At 37.1% G+C, this 26,701-nt stretch overlaps 1 protein-coding gene across 2 annotated transcripts in view; it reads right to left on the bottom strand.

The window, feature by feature from the left end:
- Positions 1-26,701, bottom strand: part of LOC105479515 (lengsin, lens protein with glutamine synthetase domain) — a 44,781-nt gene that overhangs the window by 6,265 nt on the left and 11,815 nt on the right. Inside the window, exons 2-3 of one of the 2 annotated variants that reach the window (XM_011737505.2) lie at positions 13,096-13,222; positions 3,704-3,870 (exon numbers count right to left, since the gene is read on the bottom strand). In XM_011737505.2, the coding sequence (XP_011735807.2) occupies positions 3,704-3,870; positions 13,096-13,222 (294 nt within the window). Of the gene's footprint in view, positions 1-3,703; positions 3,871-11,839; positions 12,024-13,095; positions 13,223-26,701 lie in introns of those variants that run through there. The other variant, XM_024792115.2, reaches the window with a different exon arrangement.

Below are 26,701 nucleotides of genomic sequence, written 5' to 3'. Positions count from 1 at the left end.
GATATATCAACAAGGTTGAAGGTTACTTTAATAGATGGAGAAAAATCACTGAGTATAAAAGGTTGGTTCCCATGAAGTCAGTGAAGATCATGAGGTTAATAAAACCACCTAGCAATCTGTAAGCCAGATGCTTTCCTTTTCTTCCTTTCTCTTTCTTTCTCTTTTTCTCCTCTTATAAACAACAGAAATTTATTCCTCTTTAGTTCTGGAGACTGAGAAGTACAAGATGAAGGCAACAGCTGATATGGTGTCTGGTGAGGGCTGCTTTCTGGTTCGTATATGGCTTCTTCTTGTGTATCCTCACATGGTGGAAGGAAGCCAGACTATTTCTTTTTTTTTTTTTTTTTTTTTTTTGAGACGGAGTCTCGCTCTGTCACCCAGGCTGGAGTGCAGTGGCCGGATCTCAGCTCACTGCAAGCTCCGCCTCCCGGGTTCACGCCATTCTCCTGCCTCAGCCTCCCGAGTAGCTGGGACTACAGGCGCCGGCCACCTCGCCCGGCTAAGTTTTTGTATTTTTAGTAGAGATGGGGTTTCACTGTGTTAGCCAGGATGGTCTCGATCTCCTGACCTCGTGATCCGCCAGTCTCGGCCTCCCAAAGTGCTGGGATTACAGGCTTGAGCCACCGCGCCCAGCCCAGACTATTTCTTATGTTACCTCCAGAATCCAAGAAGCATGGCTATCAAAGAGGGGCTGGTATTAGCCAAAGTAATTTACTGGTTCACTCTTCTGCATTTGCCCATGAACCACTGCCTCCTTCACTTTCCACCATCTCTATACACATTTTTGAATGCTATTTGACTGAACTGATCCAAGTCTACTTTCACTAATAATAAAGTTGAGTGAGCCAAACACTATTTGGTGCCTACCTAATTTTCCAACTCACTCATAGACCTGTACATGTAAACTTTATGCACACACACACACACACACACACGCACGCATACTGTGGGATATTTGAATACTATAGCATGGAATCCTTTAATTCATATTTTCACTATAAGCAATAATGTCATTTCCCTGCTTGTCAGTTTTTTAGTTTGAAATTCCGTATATTAGTTCTTTACATAACTAAAATGAGAAATAATATATTTTATTCATGAGACTTCTATGAGTTCCTGCAATTTAAATCTGTGTTTGTATTCACTTGGCTGTGAGTAGTAGAGAACAGCTGGGTTGCCATTTCACTCCAATAGTCCTTCGTGAACTCAAAAAATAGTAAAAAGTCACACTTTATTCTTTAGATTATTTAATCCATATTTTTTTGAACACTATTTTCTGGCACTGTAATTTGCTTTATTCTTTTTTTGGACATAGAGAATGCAAACTACTCTCTATTAGTTATGGGAAATATATGAATATACATGAATATACTCATGATAATATATTGTCTGAAGCAGCGTTTATAGATATAAAGCACTGGAACAACTTCATCTTCAATATAGATCACTATGGGCTCAATAAAATGTTTGCAGAATAACTTAAATCCTTATCAAAAATGAAACTTGGACCATAGTAAAGGTTATCTTTTGAAATAAGCCAAGAATTAGTTACGAGTCTATAGCAATGTATCATGTTTTGGCTAGATCAAATATAGAAAGAGCCTACATTATTTGCATATAATTTAAATAAAAATCAACACTTTTGATAGAACAGAGATAATATAAGTTGGTTGTAAGGTTTAAACCTTAAACACCACACACACATGCAATGTTTAGGTTACTTTGCACAAATGAATTTTTTTTTTTTTTGAGATGGAATAAAGTACACACACACACGATATTTAGGTTACTTTGCACAGATGAATCTGTTTTTTTATTTTTATTTGGAGACGCTGTTTCACTCTTTTTGCCCAGGCTGGAGTGCAATGGCGTGATCTCGGCTCACTGCAACCTTTGCCTTCCAGGTTCAAGTGATTCTCCTGCCTCAGCCTCCCAAGTAACTGGATTACAGGCCCCTGTCATCAGGCCCAGCTAATTTTTGTATTTTTAGTAGAGACGGGGTTTCACCATGTTGGTCAGGCTGGTCTCAAACTCCTGACCTCAGGTGATCCGCCCACCTCAACATCCCAAAGTGCTAGGATTACAGGCATAAGCCACCGCGCCTGGCCTCTTAAACCTATTTTTAATGTCTAGTCACAGCAAATTTTCCAAAATAAATTATTTTGTCTTAAATTACAAATATTCATTGTGCTAATATCATTATTTATACCTTCACAAGTTTCAAAAATGAATTTAAAGTGGCTTCTTAAAAAAATATCGATACTCTATGATCATTAAATGAGAACAAAATAATAATAACGAGGTAATGAAATAGTGAAGTTAGTTATTAGGAAACTGGGACTAAGAATAAATATAGCCATTGAGAAGGTGTATAATGAGTTACATTAAAATTCTCATGATAGACAAACTTTTTCTCTAGCTAAACTCTAGAAAAAAAAGTGTTTTTTATATGTGGGATATTGAACAAAATAGTGAAAAATATTTTCAGTAACAGTTGGATAAAAATAGTATGCAGAATTTTTCTCTTTGTGTCAATTATATCAATCCTTAGCAAGTATAAGCAGCATACTGTTTTATTTTTGTAAAAGGATTCCACTGAGAAACTAGAGTAATGTCCTATATATGGACTTGTAGGTGCCATTAGTAAAATAAATGATTAAAATTTGATAAAAACTGAATAGCAAACAGTTTTATATTGAGGTCTCTGGCAAGTACTTAAAGTGCCAGTTACTTTTCCTTATGATTGGAAGAGATTCATTTGAATTATATTCTGGGCCTGTCCACAAGAAAATCCACATTTTTTATAAAAATTAAACAACATATATTCTTGCCTGGATGAAGAGGAAACAATATCTGCAAGCAGCTCCAAATAATTCCTTAAGAAACAAGTTTGAATCTGTTAGAATTCTTTAAAAAGTGTTCTTGAAGATGTCCAGTTTTTCCCAACATGAAGCAAATTTAACAATTAGAATCTGATATTAATGTGATAAAAGTATAATATTTTAAAATAGTTAAACCTAGAGGATGCTTAACTTTCACACTTTCTTAAATAGTACCGACCTGATGTCCCTTGCTAAGAAATTTGATATTTAATTAACACAACAACTCAGTCATCAAAATAAACACATGACAAAAACTGATACAAAAAATTAAGGAAGTCTCAAAACAACAAAAACACAGTATTTGTTGATATCATCATTTTCGGGAATTTAATAATATTCATTAAGTCATCCAACAACAATGGACTATTTTCTTATCAGAATTTGGAGCCGAAAGGAATATGTTTTTTATCTAGCAAATTATTTCTATTTAATCATTTTTTCCTCTTTATGTTTGCTCTTGGGTCTTCTGTTGCAATTTTCTTGTGTCAAATAAAATACAATCTTCATAATTGCAGTAAGGGAGAAAAAATAATTCTGTAGAGCAAAATTATTCAAGGCAGAAGGACTAAATTTACCAGTCTTAATTAGTTTTGTATTTCTATTGGGTAAAGAAATTGCTGTTTGAGAGCCGAGAGTACACGTTTAGCTCCTTGGGGAGCAATAACATGTTTGGGAGGAACAAGGGAAGAAACAAAATAAGTTATTGATTTTCAGCTTGAATTGGTGTATAGATTACAAGAAAATAAGAAACAGTAATAAGAACCATTTGCCTGCTAATGGTCATGAAATTACATTCAGTCACAACTGTGTGTTAAACTCACTTGAAAAAAGTGTGCAGGGATAGTCTTAGACCTGGACACGCCATGGAGGTCTGTTGCTTCAAATCGTACAAACTGGAGGCGATTTTTGGCCATGGCTTGTCTAATGTGTTTCATTCTAGAAGAGAGTTGAGGTGGGGCCAGAATTTGACTGCTGTCCCTCATGCAATCTGCAAAATAAAAAAAAATAGGTTCTAACTCAGGAGATCATGATGGACTGAGAAGCAAAAGGAGATTACAGAGTAGTGAATTAGTCAATATTATTAATAAAAACATTAATATTCATCATGTCACTGGCTTACAGTTGGATCTCTTACTTTTCTCATTCTACCCTTACCATCTTCCCAAGAATATTGTGTCTAAACAACCTGAGATCATTTATCAGTTAGGACGAGGTCAAAATTGACATTATTTGCATAAGGATATAGCGAAATCATATGTAGATACTTACTGAAAATCCTTTTGCTTATGGAAATTAGAACATATTTGCATAAGTTCACAGCAAAAAAGGGACCATAAAAGCCTGTCTGTAGGTGACTATTATTGAACATATTTGGGCTTCTTGAACTAACTGTTAATTTCTAAATTTAAATTTCTATGTGATTAAAAGTGAATTTGGTTTTATTTTCTGGGGTTTTGTCTCATTCTGGGAGTTTTTTACCCAAAGGGCTTTATATATTTTTAACGGCATCTAACTCTAAGAAGTCTACACATTTCTGTCAAATTTAAAACTTGCTTAAATAAGCAAACAAATGTGTCTTTTTTTTTTTTTTTTTTTTAAAGAATGAGCACGTAGGAGATTAAAAATCTGGACTGTGTACTCAATTTAAAATTAGAAACATAAAAAATGTTCTTTTCAAGAATTTAAGATAGTTTGCAAATTCCAACTTTAGAGCTAGAAGAGAACCTTGGAGATAAATCATTTAATCTAACCAACTCGTTAGCTTGAGTCCCAAAGTGGCACAATGAGTTACTCCAAACCACACTATCAGTTCACTGCAGAACTGAAACTAGAATGCAGAGTTTTGATTCACGCTGGGTGGTTTATTACCACAAATTAAATTAGTATGTCTATAGCACATAGAATTGTCAGGCAAATAGTATACATTATAAATGTTAGTTGCTGTCAGAACTTTTAGGAGAGGCAGCAGAGTGTAGTTTGGGTTAGCACAAAACACTGAAGCCCATCCACCTCCATTCCAATCCTACCTTTGCCCTAGCAACAATCTTATCCTCTTTATGCCTTGAATTTCTCATCAGTAACATATGACCTACTTCACAGGCTTGTTAGGAGGATTAAACAGGTTATTAACAGTTACTGGCAGACAGTAAGCACCATATAAGTGCTACTTAAATGCATAAAGTGAGTACAAGTACTCTAGCCCTAGTAAATGGTATCATGATCAAGTCTGCAACCAAACACTCATCAATCCGTCACATCATTGATGTTGAGCAGCTATAATTCTGAAGAGATACCTGAGTATTCTTTTGCAAGATATAATTAGGCTTTAAAACTAAGCATAAAGATTGACAGTTTAGAAACATAGATTAAGTAGATTTTAAGTACACGAAGCATGGGAAAAACAAATTACTGGTTCCATATATGCAAATACATTAGTGATAATGTGCTATCACTGATACATTTGGCTACTCTGAAACTCTGAAGGCTTTATAACTACCTTCCATTTAAAACAAACAAACTGTAGCAATTAAAGTGTTTCATGTTAAATTAACACTTGCTGTATTCCCAACCTACTCTGAAATATTAGGTATTCAGCCCAAAATGAATAATGCTCCTTAAAGCAAAATTGATAGGCATTTTAAAATATGGAAATTTGGGTCATGCGCGGTGGCTCACTCCTGTAATACCTGCACTTTGGCAGGTTGAGGTGGGCAGATCACTTGGGGTCAGGAGTTCAAGACCAGCCTAGGCAACATGGCAAAACCCTATCTTTACTAAAAATACAAAAATGTGCTGGGTGTGGTGTTGTGCTCCCGTAGTCCCAGCTACTCAGGAGGCTGAAACACAAGAATTGCTTGAGCCTGGGAGGTGGAGGTTGCAGTGAGCCAAGATCGCACCACTGTACTCCAGCCTGGACGACAAAGAGAGACTGTCTTAAAAAATAATAATAATAATATGGAAATTTTTAGATAATGAATATTCTAAACATAATAAGAAATTATACATAAGCTATAAAGAAGACATCCCTTATAAAAGGAGAAAGGTAATTTTATTGGTTCACCAGTAATAGGATAACAGGTAGTCTTACTAGCTTTTTGCTTTATCTGTGTCTCCTAAACTTTCTACAATGAATACATATTATTTTAAAATAAGAATAATATTTGGCTGGGCACAGTGGCTCAAACCTGTAATCCCAGCACTTTGGGAGGCTGAGGCGGGTGGATCACGAAGTCAGGAGTTCAAGGCCAGCCTGACCAACATGGTGAAACCCCATCTCTATAAAAATAAAAAAAAATTTTTTAAATAGCCAGGCTGTGGCATTCGCCTGTAATCTCAGTTACTCAGGAGGCTGAGGCAGGAGAATCTCTTGAGTCCAGGAGGCGGAAATTGCAGTGAGCTGAGATGGTGCCATTGTACTCCAGCCTGGGCGACAGAGTGAGACTCCATCTCAAAAAACAAAAATAATCAATAAAAAAATAATAATATTCATTCACTCAACATAGATATTTTTCATCATCACATACTATTCATACTGAACGTGTATCTGGGAATCAGCCAGGAAGAGCCCTACCCTCACAGAACTTTATATTATAAAGTGGGGCAGGTATAGATAATAAACATGCCATCAAATGCAAGGGTGGGATAAGTTCACACAGTAAAAGGGCTGAAAAAAGAACAAAACAAAACCATAATCACCTGAAGTATTAATTGTATGAGACTTGATCACAACATAGACAGCTCTAACCCTTGATTCATTTTGAAGTCTCTAAGTTGCTCTGTGACTGGACAGTGAGTAGAGTACATGTATTAGTTTGCTAAAGCTACTATGACAAATGCCCCAGACAGGCGGCTTAAACAGAAATTTATTTTCTCATAGTTCTGAAGGCTAGAGGTCGGAAACCAAAGGTGTCAGCAGGATTGCTTCTTCTAAGGTCTCTCTCCCCTTGGCTAATAGACAGCCATCTTCTTCCAGCACCTTCACATGTTCTTTTCTCTGTGCATGTCTGTGACCTAATCTCTTCTTCTTAGGAGGACATGAATTATACTGAATTAGGGGTCACCCTGCTGACCTCATTTAACCTTAATTACCCCTTTAAAGAGTGTACCTCCAAATTCAGCCACATTATCAGGTACCGAAGGTTAGGATATTATTTTAACAATTTTGGAGAAACACCATTCAACACATAACAGTGTATCATTCTGTTTCTATTATCTTCAGTGTCCTTATTGGCACCTGCCACACTGTATACTCACATGTTTCTGTCATCCCCCATTGCCTATCAGCTCCTTGAGAGCCAAGGCTTAGTTTCACCCGCTGCTGTTTTCTTGGTACTTGTAGCAGTATAGGCATCTCATAGCCATTGGACAAATATTTTTTAAATAAGTGAGTGAGTGAATGAATGAATACATCCTGTGTGATTTGACCTTGTCTAATTGATAAGTAAAAGTTGTCATCATATATTTTAGTATATATCCTAAGTATCTATTTTTCATTTAAAAGTTTCTTTCACCAAATATGAGAAACCTATCCAATCCCATTTCATTTTCAAGGCATCGACTGATCTTGCTGCATCATTGTCTGAATTTTTCTTCAATAAATCATACTTGTTATTTACAATTAAACCTTTTGGTCAGCCTTTCCCAGTTGCACAAGATGAATAGCTGGCAGATAATTGCCAGTTCAGGAGCTCATTTGTTTTTCCTACAGTGTGGTTCCTGGGAGATTTTCTTCTTTTCTATTCCATCAAGGGATTAATAAATTAAATCAGTGTGTTTTTATAGAAGATGTTTTAGTGCTGTGCATGTTTAGGGAAAAAAATAAGAAAACATTTTTTTAAAAAAAGTCAAAGCTCTATAGCAACTAGTAGGCCTTGGAGAAATTTTGTCCGTGTTCAGTGACAATGAGGACATATATCAGTTATACAGAACAAGCCATGGTCACTTATAAAACGGAGATTGAAGAGACGTTTGGGCTTCAGAAACACCAATTCAAAGAAAGGGAAAAGTGCATTTGAGAGAAAACCCTGGAATACATTCAGCTTACTGCATACCTAGTATAATGTACCATGCTGTTTCAAGGTCCAGCCATCTTTCATCATTGTGGCTATGGTGAGAGTCACCCTGTTTGTGCTACCTTCTGCCCACATCATATTAGCGCAGACATTGTTGGAAAGCCCAGGTGGCAGAATAACCAGGTACAAAGCAGGGAAAAAAAGCAATACAATAAAAAGTGGGAGGGAAAGGGGGCTTTTCTTTGAAAAAAACAAAGTATTATTTTTGGAGAAACTCAGAGAAGTTATTCCAAAGAAGCAATACCATATCAAAATTCCTTACACTTATTTTTGGGGTTTATTAAAAAATTTTTTTTTAATTATATATATGTATTGGTTTGTGTTTTAAATTTTTGGTACTGAGGGCCTATAGAGAACTTAATACACTCTGGGCCAAAAAGGGAACTTCTGAGCTAAAGAAGTTGAGTTAGTAACGGTACCCATTCCCTAAGTCACAACTGACAGTGCAAAGAGAGCTCACGATACAAGATCTTTCTCCAGATTTCTGGCTTAAGACAAAGAAATGGAAAATCCATCTCTCTTTTGCAGCTAAAACTAGTATAAAACAATGACCATAAGCTCTGGAGGAGCCAGTGTGGCCAGCAGATGTTATCTGATTAGTCTTCCCAGTGTTCAGAAACTTTTTTGAAATAGTGGACAGCACTTCACTATTAGAAAATTTTATGTAAAAATCTTGAGTTCAAATTTATTTTGAAACTAGATCTGGCAACCCTGGGTAGGTATTTCTCCACAGCAACAACTGGTTGGAACTCTGAGGTAGTCTAGATGGGCAGGCAACCTCTACTTAACAGGGTGGCAAACATTTTCTGTAAAGGAACAGATAGTAAATATTTGAAACCATGTAGGCCATATGGTATTCGTTGCAGCTACTCATTTAGCACAATGTCATTTCAGCACAAAAGCAGCTATAAACAATTTGTAAACATTACTTAGAAAAACTGACCAGCAAGCTGAATTTGGCCTTTGGGCCATAGTTTGTTGCTCTCTGCTCCAGTTTACTCATGACCAGAACCACTCCCTATGTTCTTATACCAGCCCATCTTTTGTATTAACTGTCTGGCCCCTGTGGACATTTGTATCAACAGCTGCCTGATGTTCAGAGGTTGGTAGTGCTCATGCTCTTCACTTTGGATAAATTCATAAAGCCAAAGTAGAGAGAAATTCAGTTATGAAAGATGGTGTGGTAGTGAGATGGGAGAGTTCCCTGACCTCCTCGCGGGGCTTGCCACAGGGACATGACTCATTTACTCGGCCATTGCACTCAAACCACTTATGGGAGGGGGGAACGTGCAGGTGAGCCAAGGTGAGCACTTTCGGGTTGCGGCCCTATGGCAGTGTTTAGGGGTGTTACCATGCTCTTTTAGCTCTACCATCCATGGACGGCTAAGTGTTAACCAGCTCAGTGGAAAGTCCGGGTAACAGCCTTTTACACCCTATTCTCTAGGTACCCGGCTCCTCGTCCGGAGTCCAGGAAGAATCAGGTCACATGGACTAGAAGGACGGCAAATGTAGGGATTTTATTGAGTGATGGAGGTGGCTCTCAGTGGGATGGTTGGGGAGCAGGAAATGGGATGGAGTGGGAATACCATTTTCCCCTGGAGTTTGGCTGTCCCGCGATGGATCTCCTCTCTGACCGTCCCCAGCTAAACTCCTCTCCACCTTCAGATGCTCCTTCTCTGCCATGCTGTTCTGCTGCTCTGTCAGTGGAGCTTGGGGTTTATATGGGCATAGGATAGGGACATGGTGGGCCAGAGTGGTCTTGGAAAAGGCAACATTTTGGAACAAAAACAGAAATGCCTGTTCCTATTCAGGGCCATGGGTTTCCAGGCTTGAGGGTGGGGCCTTTGCCGGGGAACTGCCCTCTTCTACACAGTATTTCCCTGCCTCCTCTTGGTATCAGTAGACAGAATAGCCCTACGAAAATTCCTACCATACCTAATCTCTGGAACATATGAATATGTTAAATTGCATGGCAAAAGGGACTTTGCAAATATAATTAAGGTTATGGACTTTAAAATAGGGATATTATCTTGGATTATCCATGTAAGCCCTTGAAATTAGATGGCTTTCTCCAGCTGAAGGCAGAAAAGGGATGTGGAAGAAGGGGAATTCAGAGAATTTCTAAATATGAGAAGGATTTGAGGCATTGTTATCTCTGAGATAAAAAAAAAAAAAAAAAAAAAAAAAAACCGAGAGAGGCTTCTGGAAGATAAGGGTCACCCCAGCTGACAGACAGCCAGGACACAAGAACCTCAATTCTACAGTCACAAAGAACTGGATTCTCTCAACAATCTGAATGAACTTGTAAATGTACTGTTCCCTGGAGTCTCTAGATAAGAACCCAGATGGCAATACCTTGACTTCAGCCTTGGAAAGCCTGAAACAAGGAAACCAGATGAACCAACCTAGACTTCTAACATACAAAACTGTGAGATAGTACACTTGTATTTTCAAAAAGATAGTAAGTTTGTGGTAATTTGTTATGGTGGCAATAGAAGACTAATACATATAGAATTCTGATAGTGTTTATTTTCCAGGCTGTAGCTTCTCCTCAGGCCCTGTGTGTACTAAAGGATTTAACCTTGCCCAAAGAGAGCTGTGGTCTCTGCCCTTGGTCCCTTCCAAACAGTTAGAATGTCTTGCCTGACAAGAGTGTCTTTGTTTACCAAGAGGTTCTAGGCCACGCCAGAAACTCTAACAATGTTATTTATAGTGGTGACTTCAAGTCATGCAGTAACTGCTTGATCCCCAAAGGGGCTGGAGAGTGAGGTCAGCCAAATGCCCAGTTAACCATGAAGCCCCAGTAAAGACTCTGGACACCAAGACTCAAGTGAGCTTCCCTGGTTGGCAGTATTCCTCATGTCATTGCCAAGAGAATAATGCTGTCTGTCCGTGTCTCCACTAAGAAAGGACAAGTGAACAAAGAACAAGTGAACATTCTGTGCTTAGAAGTTGCCTGGACTGCCCATGGCAGATTTTAATCTGTATCCTTGTAGTGTAATAAACCATAACCTTGAATATAACAGCTTTCAGTGAGTTCAGTGAGTCCTTCCAGCAAATTATCTAAACTAAGGTTAACTTGGGGAATTCCAAAACTTGTAATTTGTGTCAGAAGTGAGGGTAACATGGTAGACACTATCCCTCTAACTTCCCACTCTGGTATATTCTCATCTTTCCAAATCTTGTATGTTTAACCCTGTCATTATAGATTTCCTTTTTTTTGAGGCGGGTAGTGGGGTAGGGTCTCTCTCTGTTACCCTGGCTGGAATGCAGTAGCACAATCACAACTCACTGTAGCTTCAACCTCCTGGGCTCAAATGATCCTCCTACCTCATTCCCCTAAGTAGCTAGGACCACAGGCATGTGCCCACACACACAGCTAATTTTTTTATTGTGTAGAAACGGGGTCTGCCTATGTTGCCCAGGCTGGTCTCGAATTCCACTTCTCAAGTGATCTCCCCACCTCAGCCTCCCAAAGTGCTGGGATTACAGGTGTAAGCCACTGTGCCTGGCTTTTAGATTTCCTTTTATAACCAATTTCCAGCATTTTCATTCAAGTGAGTTTTAATCAATACACTCATGTACCAAAATAGTTACATCACTATCAATCAGTCAGAAACTTAGAATAATAGGATTTTACTTTTAGAAAAGGCAAGACATCTTCCATTGCAACCCCGCTATTTTCCAGATGAACAGCCTAAAGGATAAAGAAAACTATAAAGCATTTTATAAAAGATAGGTATAAAAATCTTTGTAAGTGTTCTGACTTCCAGGCTAGTATTCCTCAACCAACATTACATTCTCTCTAATTCAAATACAGACTTAGGGTTAGGGGCTAGAACCACATACCAGTTTGTTCCAGAACCCTTACCAGTAAATCCTTACCAGAGTTTGGGTTAAATTCACCTCCAGGAACATTGGTGGTTGTTCTTGGGGGGCAATGGTGTTATCACTGTTGTCTCATCCTGAGACTCCTTGTCATGATGTGACAGATGAGACTCATCAGAACCAGGTCCCATGATGGGTTTGCTTGTATTCCCTAATTTGTGGCACACAATTTGGTTTCTGATCCTCTCTGTAGTAATAAGGAAAAATGTTAAAATATGTTCCCATTGTTTTCAGCTGTCTCTTAATATAATATGGAGAGGAATACTTGAGAAAATAGTATATTCCTAGCAGTGACATATTAAATGAGGGGCAATGGGAGTGGTCTACCCTAGTCACTGGCCAAGAAAGTGCATTGCTTGTAGAGAATTTAAAAACAGGCCAGGTGCAGTGGCTCATGTCTGTAGCCTGTAATCCCAGCATTTTGGGAGGCTGAGGCAGGTGGATCATTTGAGGTCAGGAGTTCGAGACCAGACCAGCCAACATGGTGAAACCCCATCTCTACTAAAAATACAAAAAAATTAGCCTGGTGTGGTGGCATGCCCTGTAATCCCATCTACCCAGGAGACTGAGGCAGGAGGATCGCTTGAGCCCGGGAGACAGAGATTGCAGTGAGCCAAGATCATGCCACTGCACTCCAGCCTGGGTGACAGAGTGAGACTCTGTCTCTAAACAGATAGATAGATAGATAGATAGATAGATAGATAGATAGATAGATAGATAGATAGATAGATTCTACTAAAATCTGATTTCTTTTTATTATAATCGTATGCTGGGAATTCCTGGGGACACAGCGATTCCTAGGATTGAGCCTGTCGCCCAAATTAACTTCTAGTTTTAGCAGTGTCTCAGATCTGTTGAGATCTAATTGGAGTTCCAAAATGTGTTATGAAAACACCTTCCATACCATTCTTATGGCCCCTCAAATCCTCTGTAATGATTCTTGTATTCATTTTCAGAGCAGAAAACTGTCTCTCTTCCTACTCATACATTCCTCTGTTTTGTTCTTTTTTTTTTTCTACTACTATCATCCTAATCCTAACCCTCTTTACATTGTAAATATTTTGATTGGTTATTTTTATATATTCACATTGTAAGCTTATATTTGTCATCTTTTATGACACCTATATAGGAATAAATTTTATTTGTCCTTTTGCTTCTCCCAAAAAAGAAATGAAGATGTTTTATGAAAAGAAAGACCAAATGGAGATTGCCATTGACCACACCATTTCTGAGGGCTCAGAGTAGTTAGATACCATTTGAATTGGACATATCCATTTCTCCGACTTCAGTGGAACAAACACGTGGTTTAGTGACTTTCTTCCTTCTTAATTTATTCATGCTGTTGTCTTCAGTCTCATTGCCTTCATCTCTTGTTGAGTCCTGTTGATAATTAAGAAACAAAAAGCCAAATAACAGATTATTCAAACAATGATATCTGGATGTCAAAAGAGTATATTTGAATAGCTCAATTTTTTAATGAGCATAGAAGACTTTTATAATGATGAAAATTTTGTCACTTCCACACTCACCTGAATAACTCAAAATTTAAAAGCCCAACGTTGTGCTGATAGGCCAGATATTCTCTATCTCCTTTTATATGTGGTACAGAAAATATTGTTAAGTTAATTAAAACCTTGTCTAATTACTCAAGATTTCTATGTTTATTTTTTACTTGGGGAATTTTATATTATTTATTCCTAAATATTTTTGCAAAACCTATTTTAACTAAAAAGTTTACTTTTTATGATTTCTATTTTTTAGGATTTCTAACCTTTTTGTCTGAAGGCATAGGCATCTGAAGAATTGTGTTTTCTGCTCTCTTTTTCCTTATGTAAAAGGAAAAATTAATAATGCAATTAATAATTGCATCAATATTTACTTCACTTCAAAAAAGTACTTGAGTTCATGAAGTGCTATTTTGTGACTGTGTTTTATATGTGTAAAACAAACATCATGACCAAACCATTTTATAGCTTAAGAAAATCTAAGGAAATGCATTTAAAACAAAATAACCTAGCTTTCACAATCTAGTTATAATCTTCGACATGAGAGGATGTGCCCAGTGGGGAGCTGGGCAGTGAGGCAAGGGCTGGTGCTGGGAACTCAGGAATCTCAGCACTAACAGTGCACAGAGTCACCCCTGCAGTCCCAAGACACAAAAGCTGTCACTGAAAAAAATATACCAAAAATTTTGAAAAAGCTGACACTGATATTTTTAAGGTTTTTTACAAACCCCTCATAGTGGTTTGAAGAGAGAGGAAAGTGACAGGGTCAGGGTCAAAAAGCATGTCGTAAATGCTTTGAGCTTAGTATCTTCATGAAAAGCAGCCTCCGAGGGGGTTCACCTCTGTAGGCAAGTTATATAAATATATGTTGAGTAGTTGCTGGGGAGCAACTGTATCAGTTTACCTATAAAACCAGTTCATCCTCCCAAGGCTAAAACAGAAAAAGAAAGATTTTCATTTTTTGCTGTTTGTATGTAATTATGATGCATTGCTATTATTGTTATTAACAAAGTTATATTTCCTAGAACAAAGGCTTTTCTGTAATTTTAAAGTTTCACTTATTAAAAATTGTGGTCTTTTTCACTCCACATAACCTTATATTTGGATAATATGATACTTAATATATGATATAATAAATAATTTTGTAAGTAGTTTAGGATTTAATTTCAATATTTGCATAAATTTTCCCAACACACTTCTGATAGAATCTGGCAGAAATATAAAGATTTATTGTACATGTTCACCATGTCTAAAATTGTTTTGCTAGAAATGCGTAGTCTATAATTTTACTTTTGTTAAATTCGTATGTATATATTTATTTTTATTTATTTATTTATATAGTCTTTTAAAGAAGTATTGTTTAGAAAATGAAATACTTAGCCAGGTATATAATTATCAATGCAATATGAGCAGACTAAATTTGTCTTAGCTTGACCCTTTCTCATATATAATCTTTTCATATATAAATTGAAGGAATCGGGTGAGATAAACTTTAACATCTCTTTGAGTTTCAAACTCTAACCTCCAACTGAATAAACAATTAAATAACAATGTGTTAAAATTGAGCACATTGTCAAGCATGTTTTCTCATGGTACCCCTTAAGTTAATAAAATCTCACCATTTTACAAATAAGAAAAATGAGACTCAGAGTAACTTGCCCCAGGCCACAAGAGTGAATGAAAGATGCAGTTTCTAAAAATACCTTGTTTTTCAACATGCCATTCTGCTTCCTAAAAGCCAGAGATCTAAGACAAAAGAAAGGTATTTTTAGAAACATTCACTTGCCCTCATATAAACCAGATCAAAAGGGAAAGTTTCTTAAGGAAAAAAAAAAAAATGTTCCTAGTTACTAACTGAGAATTTTACCAATAAGAGCCCCAAAACGGCCGGGTGTGGTGGTTTACGCCTGTAATCCCAGCACTTTGGGAGGCCAAGGCGGGTGGATCACGAGGTCAGGAGATTGAGACCAGCCTGGTCAACATGGTGAAACCCCATCTCTACTAAAAATACAAAAATTAGCCAGGCGTGGTTGCACGTGCCTGTAATCCCAGCTACTCGGGAGGCTGAGGCAGGAGAATCGCTTGAACCCGGGAGGCGGAGGTTGCAGTGAGCCGACATGGCGCCATTGCATCCTAGCCTGGGCAAGAAGAGTGAGACTCGGTATCAAAAAAATAAAAAAGCCCAAAAACTAAGTTGTAGTACATACCTTTTACTTCATAAAAATGCTCAAAAAAGGGAGTGGGAGTTTCAAATGAAGAATACATTTCATTCAATCCTTTGGTTTTCTTTTACATACGAGGGTGATCAGCATATAAACATATCTATAATGAAACAAATTTATTGGATCCCTCATTTATCCCACCTCCAGTAGAGTATTTTTATTCTCCTTAATCCTTAATCTTTTAATTGCACTTAGGTGCAATGTGAATGATGCTTCAGTAAAAAACCTACTAGCCCAGATGATTGAGGTTTGTGTCGTAATTCTGACCTTTCCACAAAGTAGCAAGTCCTTCTAGAGCCTTGGCATTCTCATCTGTAAACACTAATATAAATACAATCATATTGTTAAATTTAACTGAGCCTAGAGCTGCCTCCTTACATATTTTAAGCTTGACTTAAGCATTCTAAGCAGACTAGAAACTACTCTTCTACCAATCACAGAGTTTCAGCCAATCACAGGTGGCCAATTGTTCAAAATATATTCAAACACTGTTTCTGTGTCTCATTTCCATCTTCTGCACCAAGATGGAAATCTTCTGTACATCACTTTTCTTTTCCTGTCCATAAATATCATCTGACCATGTGACAGTCTAAGAGTCGCTCTGAATGTATTCTGGTTCTGAGGGCTGCCTGACTCTTGAATTGTTCTTTAATTGAATTTAAAATTTAATTTTTCTAAAGGTTTTCTTTTAACAGATGGCCTCAGAAGTGAGATTTGAAGTAGAGCTTCCAGCAACCCCCAGGAGCACGGAGTGATTAAGCAAGGTATCCACCAGTTCCATTGTGTCCATTGCTCTCTCGAATCAACAGGGGATCATGGGCAAGTTGTCTCTCCAATTATGGAGATACTTGTGTTTGTGTTTTGATTATTTGAATTTGGATGTGCACATTTTTTATCTTAACTAGGTTCAGAAGTCATGACAGACACTGGACTGGGTTAGACTTAATAATTAACTGGTTTATATCCAGTTAGAAGTCTTAGATAGCTGACTGGTCAGACAAACTGGAAATAAATGGCAATACTGCAGAAGGTGTGAACTCTGGCTTTCAGAAATTCACCAGGATTTTGTGTTCTACAATGCATTAGGTAGGGAAAAACCTTTGGCTTAGTTGATCGAGATGTGAGAGCCAAAACCAATATTCAACATAAAAATGGGATTCTTAATTTCTGAAGAATGGAGCACTCTACTTTTGTCTACCCCATACCTCTACATGTATAATTATTAGGTCCTACGAGCCACAAATACGTACAAAAATGGCAAAATCTTATAATTTAAAATTATAGTGGAATGGTCCAAATAACACCAACACCACACTTTAAGAAGTGCATTTAAAAATGAAGGCTCCCAAATTAGGCATATCCAGGGACGCCTATTGATGTGCAGAACCTTCTAAAAAAGTTAGTGCTTCTATTGCCTCTTTTAAAAGTCTTTCAAAAGGCAAATAGAAAGCTTAAGCAGCTAATTGACAAGAAAAATTGAATCTGCTAATCTTTTGGCTTAGTTACTATCCTGCCCCAAAGATAAAAAGCGAGTTATATAAAGTGTTCATGGAAGGTAGGCCCTCAAGTAAAGTAGACTTTTTTCTTTTCTGAGCTATCCATGCTGAGACCACACATAGAGAATTGTTTCCTGGCCTTATTAATTAATGGACTCCAACCTGAACTCAGTAATTTTAGCTAAAAAATAGTGGCTAACTTAAAAAGACTGCCTATTGAACTAAATTGGTCTCCAAATTCACCTTTCTGGCATTTAGCTGGCTATTTTGAAACACATTTTTAAAGGAAATTTACATCTGTAAAGGAGACCTCCATTTTTAAGGGTGTCTGCCTCTGTGCAGTAGGAAGAGAGGAAAGACTAAGTTACTAGAGACTCTTATCATTGACTTAGATTTATGTAAGAAGTCTCACCTCTAAAGTACCTTTTCCTATCCATCCTGTCTTTACTGGGCATTTATCCACATCCTCCTTCCTTGATTAGTGCAAAAGATGGTACAACACGTAGGCCTAAAGTCTCAGCTGTATGCATTTGAGAGATAAAATTTCTACATTATTTTACCTAAAAGTCATCCCTTTGGAAGTGAAATTTTAGGATTTTCTAGCTAAGAATTGCTTAGAACAATGAAACAGGTAATTGGAATATTGATAGTCTGAACTGGGGGAAAGAAAAACTATTTGGAAACTAGCAAATGAAAAATTTTTCTGAAAACTTTAACTTCTGCTCTTGTCTGTGTGTCTGTCTATATGTATATATCTGTTATGTGTATCAGATGTTTCTTTCTGATCTTATATAATATTTGGCAAATGAAGCACGCTTTTATATTGTTGGCAAAATAAAATACGAATATCTTCAGAATTGCCAATACTAAATATAATTCAGAATTTTTTTTTTCTGGGTCTACTGGTCAGAAAGGTTTATGCTGTTTTTGCTATATGTTTTAAGGTCATAAAATTGCTGCTTCCGTAAAATTTTGATATGTGCTTGACTTGTCTGTAAGCTGACACTGAAAAGGCTGACTACTGGGCTCCCCTGAGGCCTTTCACACATCTTACTGTGAGCTTATGTCTTTGATTTTGAGCCTTTGAGTTCTGAGGCATGGAGAGGTGGTCATGGTGAGGCCTGGAGACATGTATGTCCACTGTACCTGGGCCACCAGCTGCAGGGCACAGTCAAGCCCAATATTGTCCTGCCCTCCCTCCTCCAGCTTTGCCTCCTGGCCATGTTGAGAGGGGTTGGATCCTCCAGACATCTTTTTCATAGCTCCGTCCTCTGTCCTTGACTCTACACTTGGTGTATAAATTAGGGACCCAGATGGGCCCTGGCCTTCCTAGCCATCCTAGGTGCCACTCAGGACCCATGATGACTGGGAAAGACATTAGGGAGAATACCTATGTTATTTTTTCAAAATTATTTTCAGAAACTTAAAATCTTAAAGCCGTGTTAAATTCAGAAATAGGGAAAGGAGCAGTGGTTCACTCCTATAATCCGAGCACTTTGGGAGACTGAGGTGGGAGGATCACTAGAGCCCAGGAATTTGAGACCAGTCTAGGCAACATGGTGAGATGCATCTCTACAAAATATATAAAAATTAGCTAGGCATGGTGGTGTGCATCTGTAGTCCCAGCTACTCAGGAGGCTGAGGTGGGAGAAAGACATGAGCCTGGGAGGCAAAAATTGCAGTGAGCAAGATCATGCCACTGCACTCCAATGTGGGTGACAAAGCAAGATCTACCTCAAAAAATAAAAATAAAAAATAAGAATAAATTCAGAAATAAATACTCATTAAATATCTGAGTCATTTCTAAGTAAGTTAAAATACTGAAATATTAATTATTAACATAAATTTATGCTTTAGCATCTTATTTTATATGATATTGAAAAGGTAAATATATTTAGATCTATTAAAAATAATTGAGGAAACGTCTTTCTAAAAAATTATGAAATGGTTTTCATCTGCAGATACTGATATAAAACACTTCAAAATCATTTACTTTCTAGGTTTTACACTGGAAGTTAGAATTATTAAGAGTTAAATTTAAGTTAATATATGTAACTATAACTACTAAAGTAAATAATTTGGCTGGCTATGGTGTCTTATGCCTGTAATCCTAGCACTTTGGGAGGCTAAGCTGGGAGGATCACTTGAGGTCAGGAGTTAGAGACCAGCCTGGCCAACACAGTGAAACCCTGTCTCTACTAAAAATGCAAAACTTAGCCAGGCATGGTGATGCACACCTGTAACCCCAGCTACTAAGGAAGCTGAGGCAGGAGAATGGCTTGAACCCGGGAGGTGGAGATTGTAATGAGCCAAGACTGCACCACTGTGCTTCAGCCTGGGTGACAGAGTGAGACTCTTGTCTTAAAAAAACAAATAAACAAAATAAAATAAATAATTGCATATGCAAAGTGTACAAGAAAAGCAAGATTGTCTTTGACGAGAAAATGAAAATGTGTGTTTGTTGAGAAAAAATAATTTTGTCTAGTTTAGAGGTTTTTTAAAGGTTCTTTCAAAATGAAAAAATGACATATATAAAATTTAATGGATATTCAAGTTTGAGGGAAAATAGAAAAAAATGTAAGAGGCTATAAAAAGGTTTATGGAAATCCTGTGTGTTCAAAAGCTGATTGAAGGTGAATGTATTTGTTTATAAGGTTTTATTAAAATTAGCTGTAGTATTGATTATACACTAATACAAAGTCAAATTCATATTTCTCTGCAGAGTTCACAGGGGAAAAAAGTAAAATTCTGTTTTTTCCTTTGAATAAGAATTTATTGTAGTATTAATAAGAGTGAAAGATTTTCATCCACCTTTTGAGTAAAATGCAAAGAAAAATAGAGGAGAGACAGATTTTGTTTTATGCTGTCTTTATTATGTCTTTTGATTAGGAAAACTGAGTCTCCTCTTCATCAAAGAATAAGGATTTTTGCTTTTGAAAACCTTTTAATTATCAGTTAGGCTAAATGAATTACTATTATTTTGCCATAATCTGCGATTCTATTTTAACAGTGTTTAAAACCTTTGGCATATTTGATAGGCTTCCTAAAATCAAATTTCAAATTCTAAAATTAAGTCTTTTTTACTTCAAACTAACTTTAGGATGTTCCAAAAGGTCCCTGAAGCATCCAAAGAAGAGATAATAAATAGGCTTATTTGATATGGTAAATAAAATGGAAAGCATTGTAAAATAAATGATACTTAACATTCTCTGAGTTATATTTTTATGAATATATTGTGAATATGTGTTTCAAAATTGTATGTGACTCCTAATATTCTGATATATCTTAATATAGTTATCAGTAATAATTATGTTTATTTATGTCAAATTATTATAGGATACAGAAACAGCCAAATTTCCTTTTAACCATAACCATTTTAAGTCTTATTGACAGTTTATGAATTCTGATGAACTTTCTGAAAGCCCATTACAATCAAGTAAAATCCTAAAATGTTGTGTCCTCAAGGAGGTTCATGGAAAGGTTTGAAAGAATGCTCATAAACACTCTTGAATACAGGTCTCTGATAACTCTAGAATTATATCATTTGGACGGGATAGGAATACTAAAAACTCTAATGAAGAAGTTGACCAGTTTATAAAATTGCTAACTTAAGTAGCACAAGAACTAATTGAATACCAAGGAAATACTTTGGCAGATTACCATGCTAGATCAGCCAGTACTGAAATTGTTAAAATACACCATTTGAATGAGGTTCGTGGTTCAAGTCAAGTTGCCTATAATAACCCATTTAACAAACAGTGCTGTGCACCTGAATTGAAGAAACAAAATTTGTATTTAAGATAATATAAATTCAGTGTCGAGTGTGGACTCATGGAGAGTCTGGAGAGCTGCCTGGTCCTTCTTGTGTGATTAAAACTTCCATCATTGAAAGCTCTACACTTGGCCAGGCATGGTGGCTCTCGCCTGTAATCTCAGCATTTTGGGATGCCAAGGTAGGTGGATCACTCGAGGTCAGGAGTTCAAGACCAGCCTGGCCAATATGGTGATACTCCCATCTCTACTAAAAATGCAAAACTTATTCAGGCATGGTGGCACACACCTGTAATCCCAGCTACTTGGGAATCACTTGAACCCAGGAGGCAGAGGTTGAAGTGAGCCGAGACTGCGTCCAAATTATATTTTTAAAATTTTATTGGTGTCATGACTATTCTAAGTTGCCATATAAAGTGGTTTATTTTGTTTTGTCAAATCCATAATCCCAGGAAGACAATAAAAACTTCAGGACATTTTTGCTACTTGATGGGCCATTTGAACATTTACACATGGCTTCTATTCAATTGTTATTTGTAATGCATGTTTTCTAGTTATACACAAGCTTTCTTCATGCAAGAAGGCTAATGCAATAACCATAGCTAAAATAGCTTAACGGTTACCAAGAAATGTGTTTCTGTCATGGGACATTCCTAGAGAAATCTCCAACAATAAAGGTACTTGTTTCACTGGACAAGTTGTAAAACATAAGATGTTACAGATATAATAGGATTAGGCAAATCTAACTGAATGGACTGAATTGTCTTGGTCAAAGGTACTGCAGACTGATGACAATCAGTTCCTCTTCCAATCAAAACATGAGTTGACTATTTATGAAACGGTCACTGCAAAGCCTCTAATAATAGAACCTTATGTATCTTCTGCACCTAAATTCTCATATGACTAAATGCTACAATGCAGGCTTTAATGCATTGTGCCAAAGTGTATTTTCATTAGGTAAAAAGAGCTTTTTATGATCCACTGACCGAGTACAGTCAAACCCTTCATGGTCTAAAACTTAGAGATTGGGCCTTCTGGAAACACCATCAGAGAAAGACTTCCCTTGCCACCCACACTGCAATAAAGTGCTGGGACTTTGAACCTTGAGTCTGTAATATTACAACTCAGAAGGCCCATCCAGCCTCTTGAAACCAAATACTTCTTAGAGACCTTAAGGTAAAGCTAACCAGAGAAATTTCTCCCTAGAAGCAGATGGCATCCTAGACATAGAAAGCTTTCCCAAGATCATGGAACAAGACTTCTCTCCCATCATAAGATTCCTAACCTTTCTTAACTTTTTCCTTGCTTATGCCTCTTTGAACAACAGAGTGGGAAAAGGGGCCTTGTGTGTACCCATGGAGTATATTTTTATTTGTGTTAGATTTCACAGACAACCTTATACATGAGCAACCTTATCTCTTGACGGATGCAAGATGAAGGGCCAGTGTAGGCTAAGAATTTTAATGACACTTTTGTTACTCCATAATCAGTCAGAAATAGAACATCAGTCCACTTCTCTTAACCTACATCCTAGGTTAAATAAAACATTGCCAGGAGCCTTCCACTTTCTTGATGGGCATCATTTGTTAGGTCCCTTTTTCTATGGCTTAGAGTAAATGAGGTAATGATTAGAAATGTATCCCTTACAGTAGTCTCTATAGCAGATTTTACTGCAAACCCTGTGGCTGTGCAGCAGACTTCTTTAAATTCTCTTGCTAAAGTTGTGCTAGATAGCTCTAGATTACCTACAGGCTGAACAGGGAGAAATCTGCACAGTGGCTTACACTTCTTATTGTATATGAATAAACACATTGGATTTTGTAGAGATTCAGTTACAAGAGATTAATGAACAGGATCCTTAATTAAAACATGTAGACTTTTCACCTGGCTTATTCTTTGAGCTATTTAATTTTAGTTGATTAATAGGAACCAATAGGAACCCTGGCTAAGGAGCATACTCCAAATTCTTGGTATGCTCCTGCCAGTCACTATAGTGGTCATTATCATTTTCATTCTGACAGTCACAACAGTATTCTCCCTGGTATGCTATATCTCTCCAAAGTTTTAAATGTTTGCAGACAGCCATGTGTAGAATGTCAGATGGTCTCTTTGACGGGAATGACAAAATCTCAAAGAAATGCCTGATCATGAGGACACTATAACCTATCAATAACGTGCTAAGACAGAAAACCCAAAATAATGGTAATATGAAGTAGCACCAAAGCCCTAAGTTTTGGTCACACTCTCATCTAGGTGAGAACCTGACCAAAAAAAGAGAATTGTTAAAATTATGGAAGACCATTGTTTTGGACTGAACTCTTGCATTAGGCCCCAACAGAACAGACCAAATCAAAACAAAATCACTCATGCTAATACAACATAATCACAGTGAAACTTTAAGGAAGAAGATAGATTCCAAAGCAGAATAGGTTTTTTTTTCTTCTGAAAACAGGAGATACCAGCATAATAAATAAGTCCCCTCTGCTCTAACCCTTACAAAAAATTAACCTAAAGTAAACAATCAGGTTATTTTTCCCTCATTCTGTTTCCATATTCCCACCTTACAAAATCCACTGTACTGCAATTTCCCAGTGGAATTTGAGACCAAATAAGTCCATTTACAATGGTGTGAGAGTGACGTCAATGCCTAAGGTTTCGGTCAACCTCTCAATCTTAAGAGGTTGACCCAAAGGGAGGAATTATTTACATAAAGCTGCCTCTTTACATATCTTAAGTTTGGCCTAGAACTTTATAAACAGACTATAACTTACTCCTGTACCAATTAGAATTTCAGATGCCTGCCAATCACAGGCAGCCAACTGTTCAAACCATGTTCAAATAAGGGAATCTCCCAGCTGTAACTAATTCAGCTGTTTCTGTGACTCATTTCTGTCTTCTGTACATCACTTTTCTTGTTCTGTCCATAAATGTTATCCAACAATGTGGCAGCTTCAGAGTCGCTCTGAACCTATTTTGGTTCTCAGGGAGGCCCAATTCTCAAATCATTCTTTGCTCAATTAAACTCTGTTAAATTTAATTTGTCTAAAGTCTTTTAAATAATATCCAGCCAAGTGTGGTGGCTCATGCCTGTAATCCCAGAACTTTGGGAGGCTGAGGTAGGTGGATCACTTGAGGCCAGGAGTTCAAGACCAGCCTGGGCAACATGGCAAAACTCTATCTCTACAAAAAATACAAAAATTTAGCCAGATTTGGTGGCACACGTCTGTAGTCCCAGCTACTTGGGAGGCTGAAGCATAAGAATTACTTAAACCCAGGAGGTGGATGTTACAGTGAGCCGAAATTGCACTACTGTACTCCAGCCTGGGTGACAGAGTGAGACTCTGTCTCAACAACAACAACAAAAAAAGTCTTTAAAACAATACCTATAAAAATATTAACATTTTAAAAGCATTGTCATATCAAGACAATATTTTATATTTCATCTAATACCCACAACATACAGGGAGTATTTATTATTACCTATATTTTTTCCAAAGCAGAAATAGGCCCACAGGGGTTAGGTAATTTGTCCAAGGTCATATCTGAGGAAGAATGGGAATTCAAATCCACATATTTTGTTTGAGGTTCTTCCTACATCACCACAGCTTGACAATTGACTTAAATGGAATTCTGTTTTTATGATATAATGTTATCTGTGTAACTCATAAAACTTGTTTAACTTCTTCAATTATATATTCTTTTTCAATTGTATTTTTATAACTCTTTTCTATATAAAAGTAAAACCCATTTTAATTCAGATCACCACCAGTTTAAACTTCATTTGTCCCAAGAGTGAGGATGTAACCTAGTATGGATAAGGCAAAATCAAAGACATAAAAATAAATAAAATATAAAACATGATTCACAAAGAATATTACAATCTAGTAGAGGCGATAAAGTGTTGTTGTGGCAGTTAAGGGCCTCCATGTTCTAAAGAAAGAGATATGCTTAGGTTAGCCTAGTTCACAGAGAGCAAACTCAAATACCAGACAGATTACAAAAAAACACAGTGGGCTGGAGGGCAGACACAGTAGTTGATACCCCTTCCCAAGAAGGAGCCAAAACAGGAGTCCAGCCAATTGTTGCCATATTAAAACGTGGCCCTCATGTCGCCAGTTTTACAAATTTTCAAAAAATGCCAGAAATATGGATTTTTATTTGAAATTTTGTGATTGTTAAATACTGTCAATTGATTTAAAATATAAGGTAAGAAGTAAAGAAATAAACTTTCTCAACTACCACACAACTAGGTCTCAAAACTACTGGAATGCTGTTTAGAATATGGAGCAGCTCTAGAGATATGAGGCACAACTGTATCAGCAGTGACCACCTGTCTTTTCCCCAACAGTGGTATCTAGCGTGGCACTGAAGGGTGATAGTGACAACATTTAGCCATCAGTACATCTAATAAAAATAACCAACACTTACATTGCGCCTATTATGTGCTAGATCTCTTCTAAATGCTTTACATGTCTTAATTTATTTAGTCTGAAAAAGATCCCATGTGATAAATATATTACCATCCTGTTTCAGAGATGAGAAAAATTGAGTCAAAGAAAGACTACTCAACTAACCTAAGCTCACAAGTCTCATAAGTGACAAAGCTAAGATTTGAACCCAGCCAGTTGGCTCCAGAGCACCAAGTACTTGGCACATTCTTGATGAACACTGTCATCAGGATATCCTCCCAACCATTGCTGGGGTGCTGGGAAGCTGTAGCAAGGTCCTGGAGGACCCGTGTAGGGCCAGGTACTAGTTCTTTAACTATTTAACTGATGGGTTGTGGACAAGTCCAAGAGCCCCAGGAAAATGCTAGGACAGGTAGAAAAGTTTGGGTAGAGTAGACCATTAAGAGGCTCTTGTTAGCCACTGTTTACCAGTTAGTTTAGAAATATTTGACCATTTATCAAGTACTCAGTGATACAGTTCTCCCTGGTTGCAACATTATGTTGGAAAAGCAATGCCTGATGTATAGTGAGTACTAAATAGAGGTCAGCCAGAATGATTACCTAGGCACCATGCATTACTGAGGACTTCCCATGGAAAGATAACTCATTCTAGATTACCTCACAGGCCCTGAGCAGCCTAGAGGTGATTTTCTTTGGGTCGGGCTCTATTCCCTTATCTAAGAAGTTCTATATTCTAAACACAATAAAATAGGGTAACCGCTCAGGATCCTGAAGGCATATTAAGCAGTCCAAGGATTCTCAGAGTGGAGCAGTGTGACCCAAATAGCCTTGCTTGGATTCTACAGTAATGCTGCACAGGCAGAATATTTCAGTCTTCAGATAGGCCAAGCTTAAACAGAAGAGGGAGCATTTGAGCTGAAGATAGAGAGAGAGGTAAACCAGCCTGGAAGAATCATGAGCCTAAGTACAGATATGCAATTTCATTTTGATTGCATGGCATAAATATACAAATTTAATTTATGCTTAATTTAGACAATCCCAAATTTCTCCTACAACAGGTTGATTTTCATTCTTTTGATATTTTCACCAGAGCAGCTTTTCACAATTTCAAAATGTTTTCACTATTGTTTCGTCAGATGGCTCCTTTTTGTCTCATACATGGGAATGGCCATAAAGAATGTTTCCTTCTTACATTCAAGTTCATTACAAGACATTTTTATAATTCGTGTTTTTCTTACCATGGTGATTCTTTTGAAATGGTGTTTATATGGTTTAATATAAGTTTGTCATTTTGCATTTCAACTCAGTGACTTGATCAAATTAACCAAAAAATGCTTAACCTAAAGGAATACTGCCAAGCATTAAATGTAGACCCTAATTTGACCTAATAAATTTATTTCCAATGTAATAATGTGTTATTTAGGTTCTAAATATCACTGATTTTATTGATTTACTT

The sequence above is a fragment of the Macaca nemestrina genome, chromosome 5 (genome assembly GCF_043159975.1).
Source record: "Macaca nemestrina isolate mMacNem1 chromosome 5, mMacNem.hap1, whole genome shotgun sequence".
Taxonomy (NCBI): domain Eukaryota; kingdom Metazoa; phylum Chordata; class Mammalia; order Primates; family Cercopithecidae; genus Macaca; species Macaca nemestrina.
Note: the sequence above shows the minus strand (reverse complement) of the source record. Positions and strands in the feature narration are given on the sequence as shown.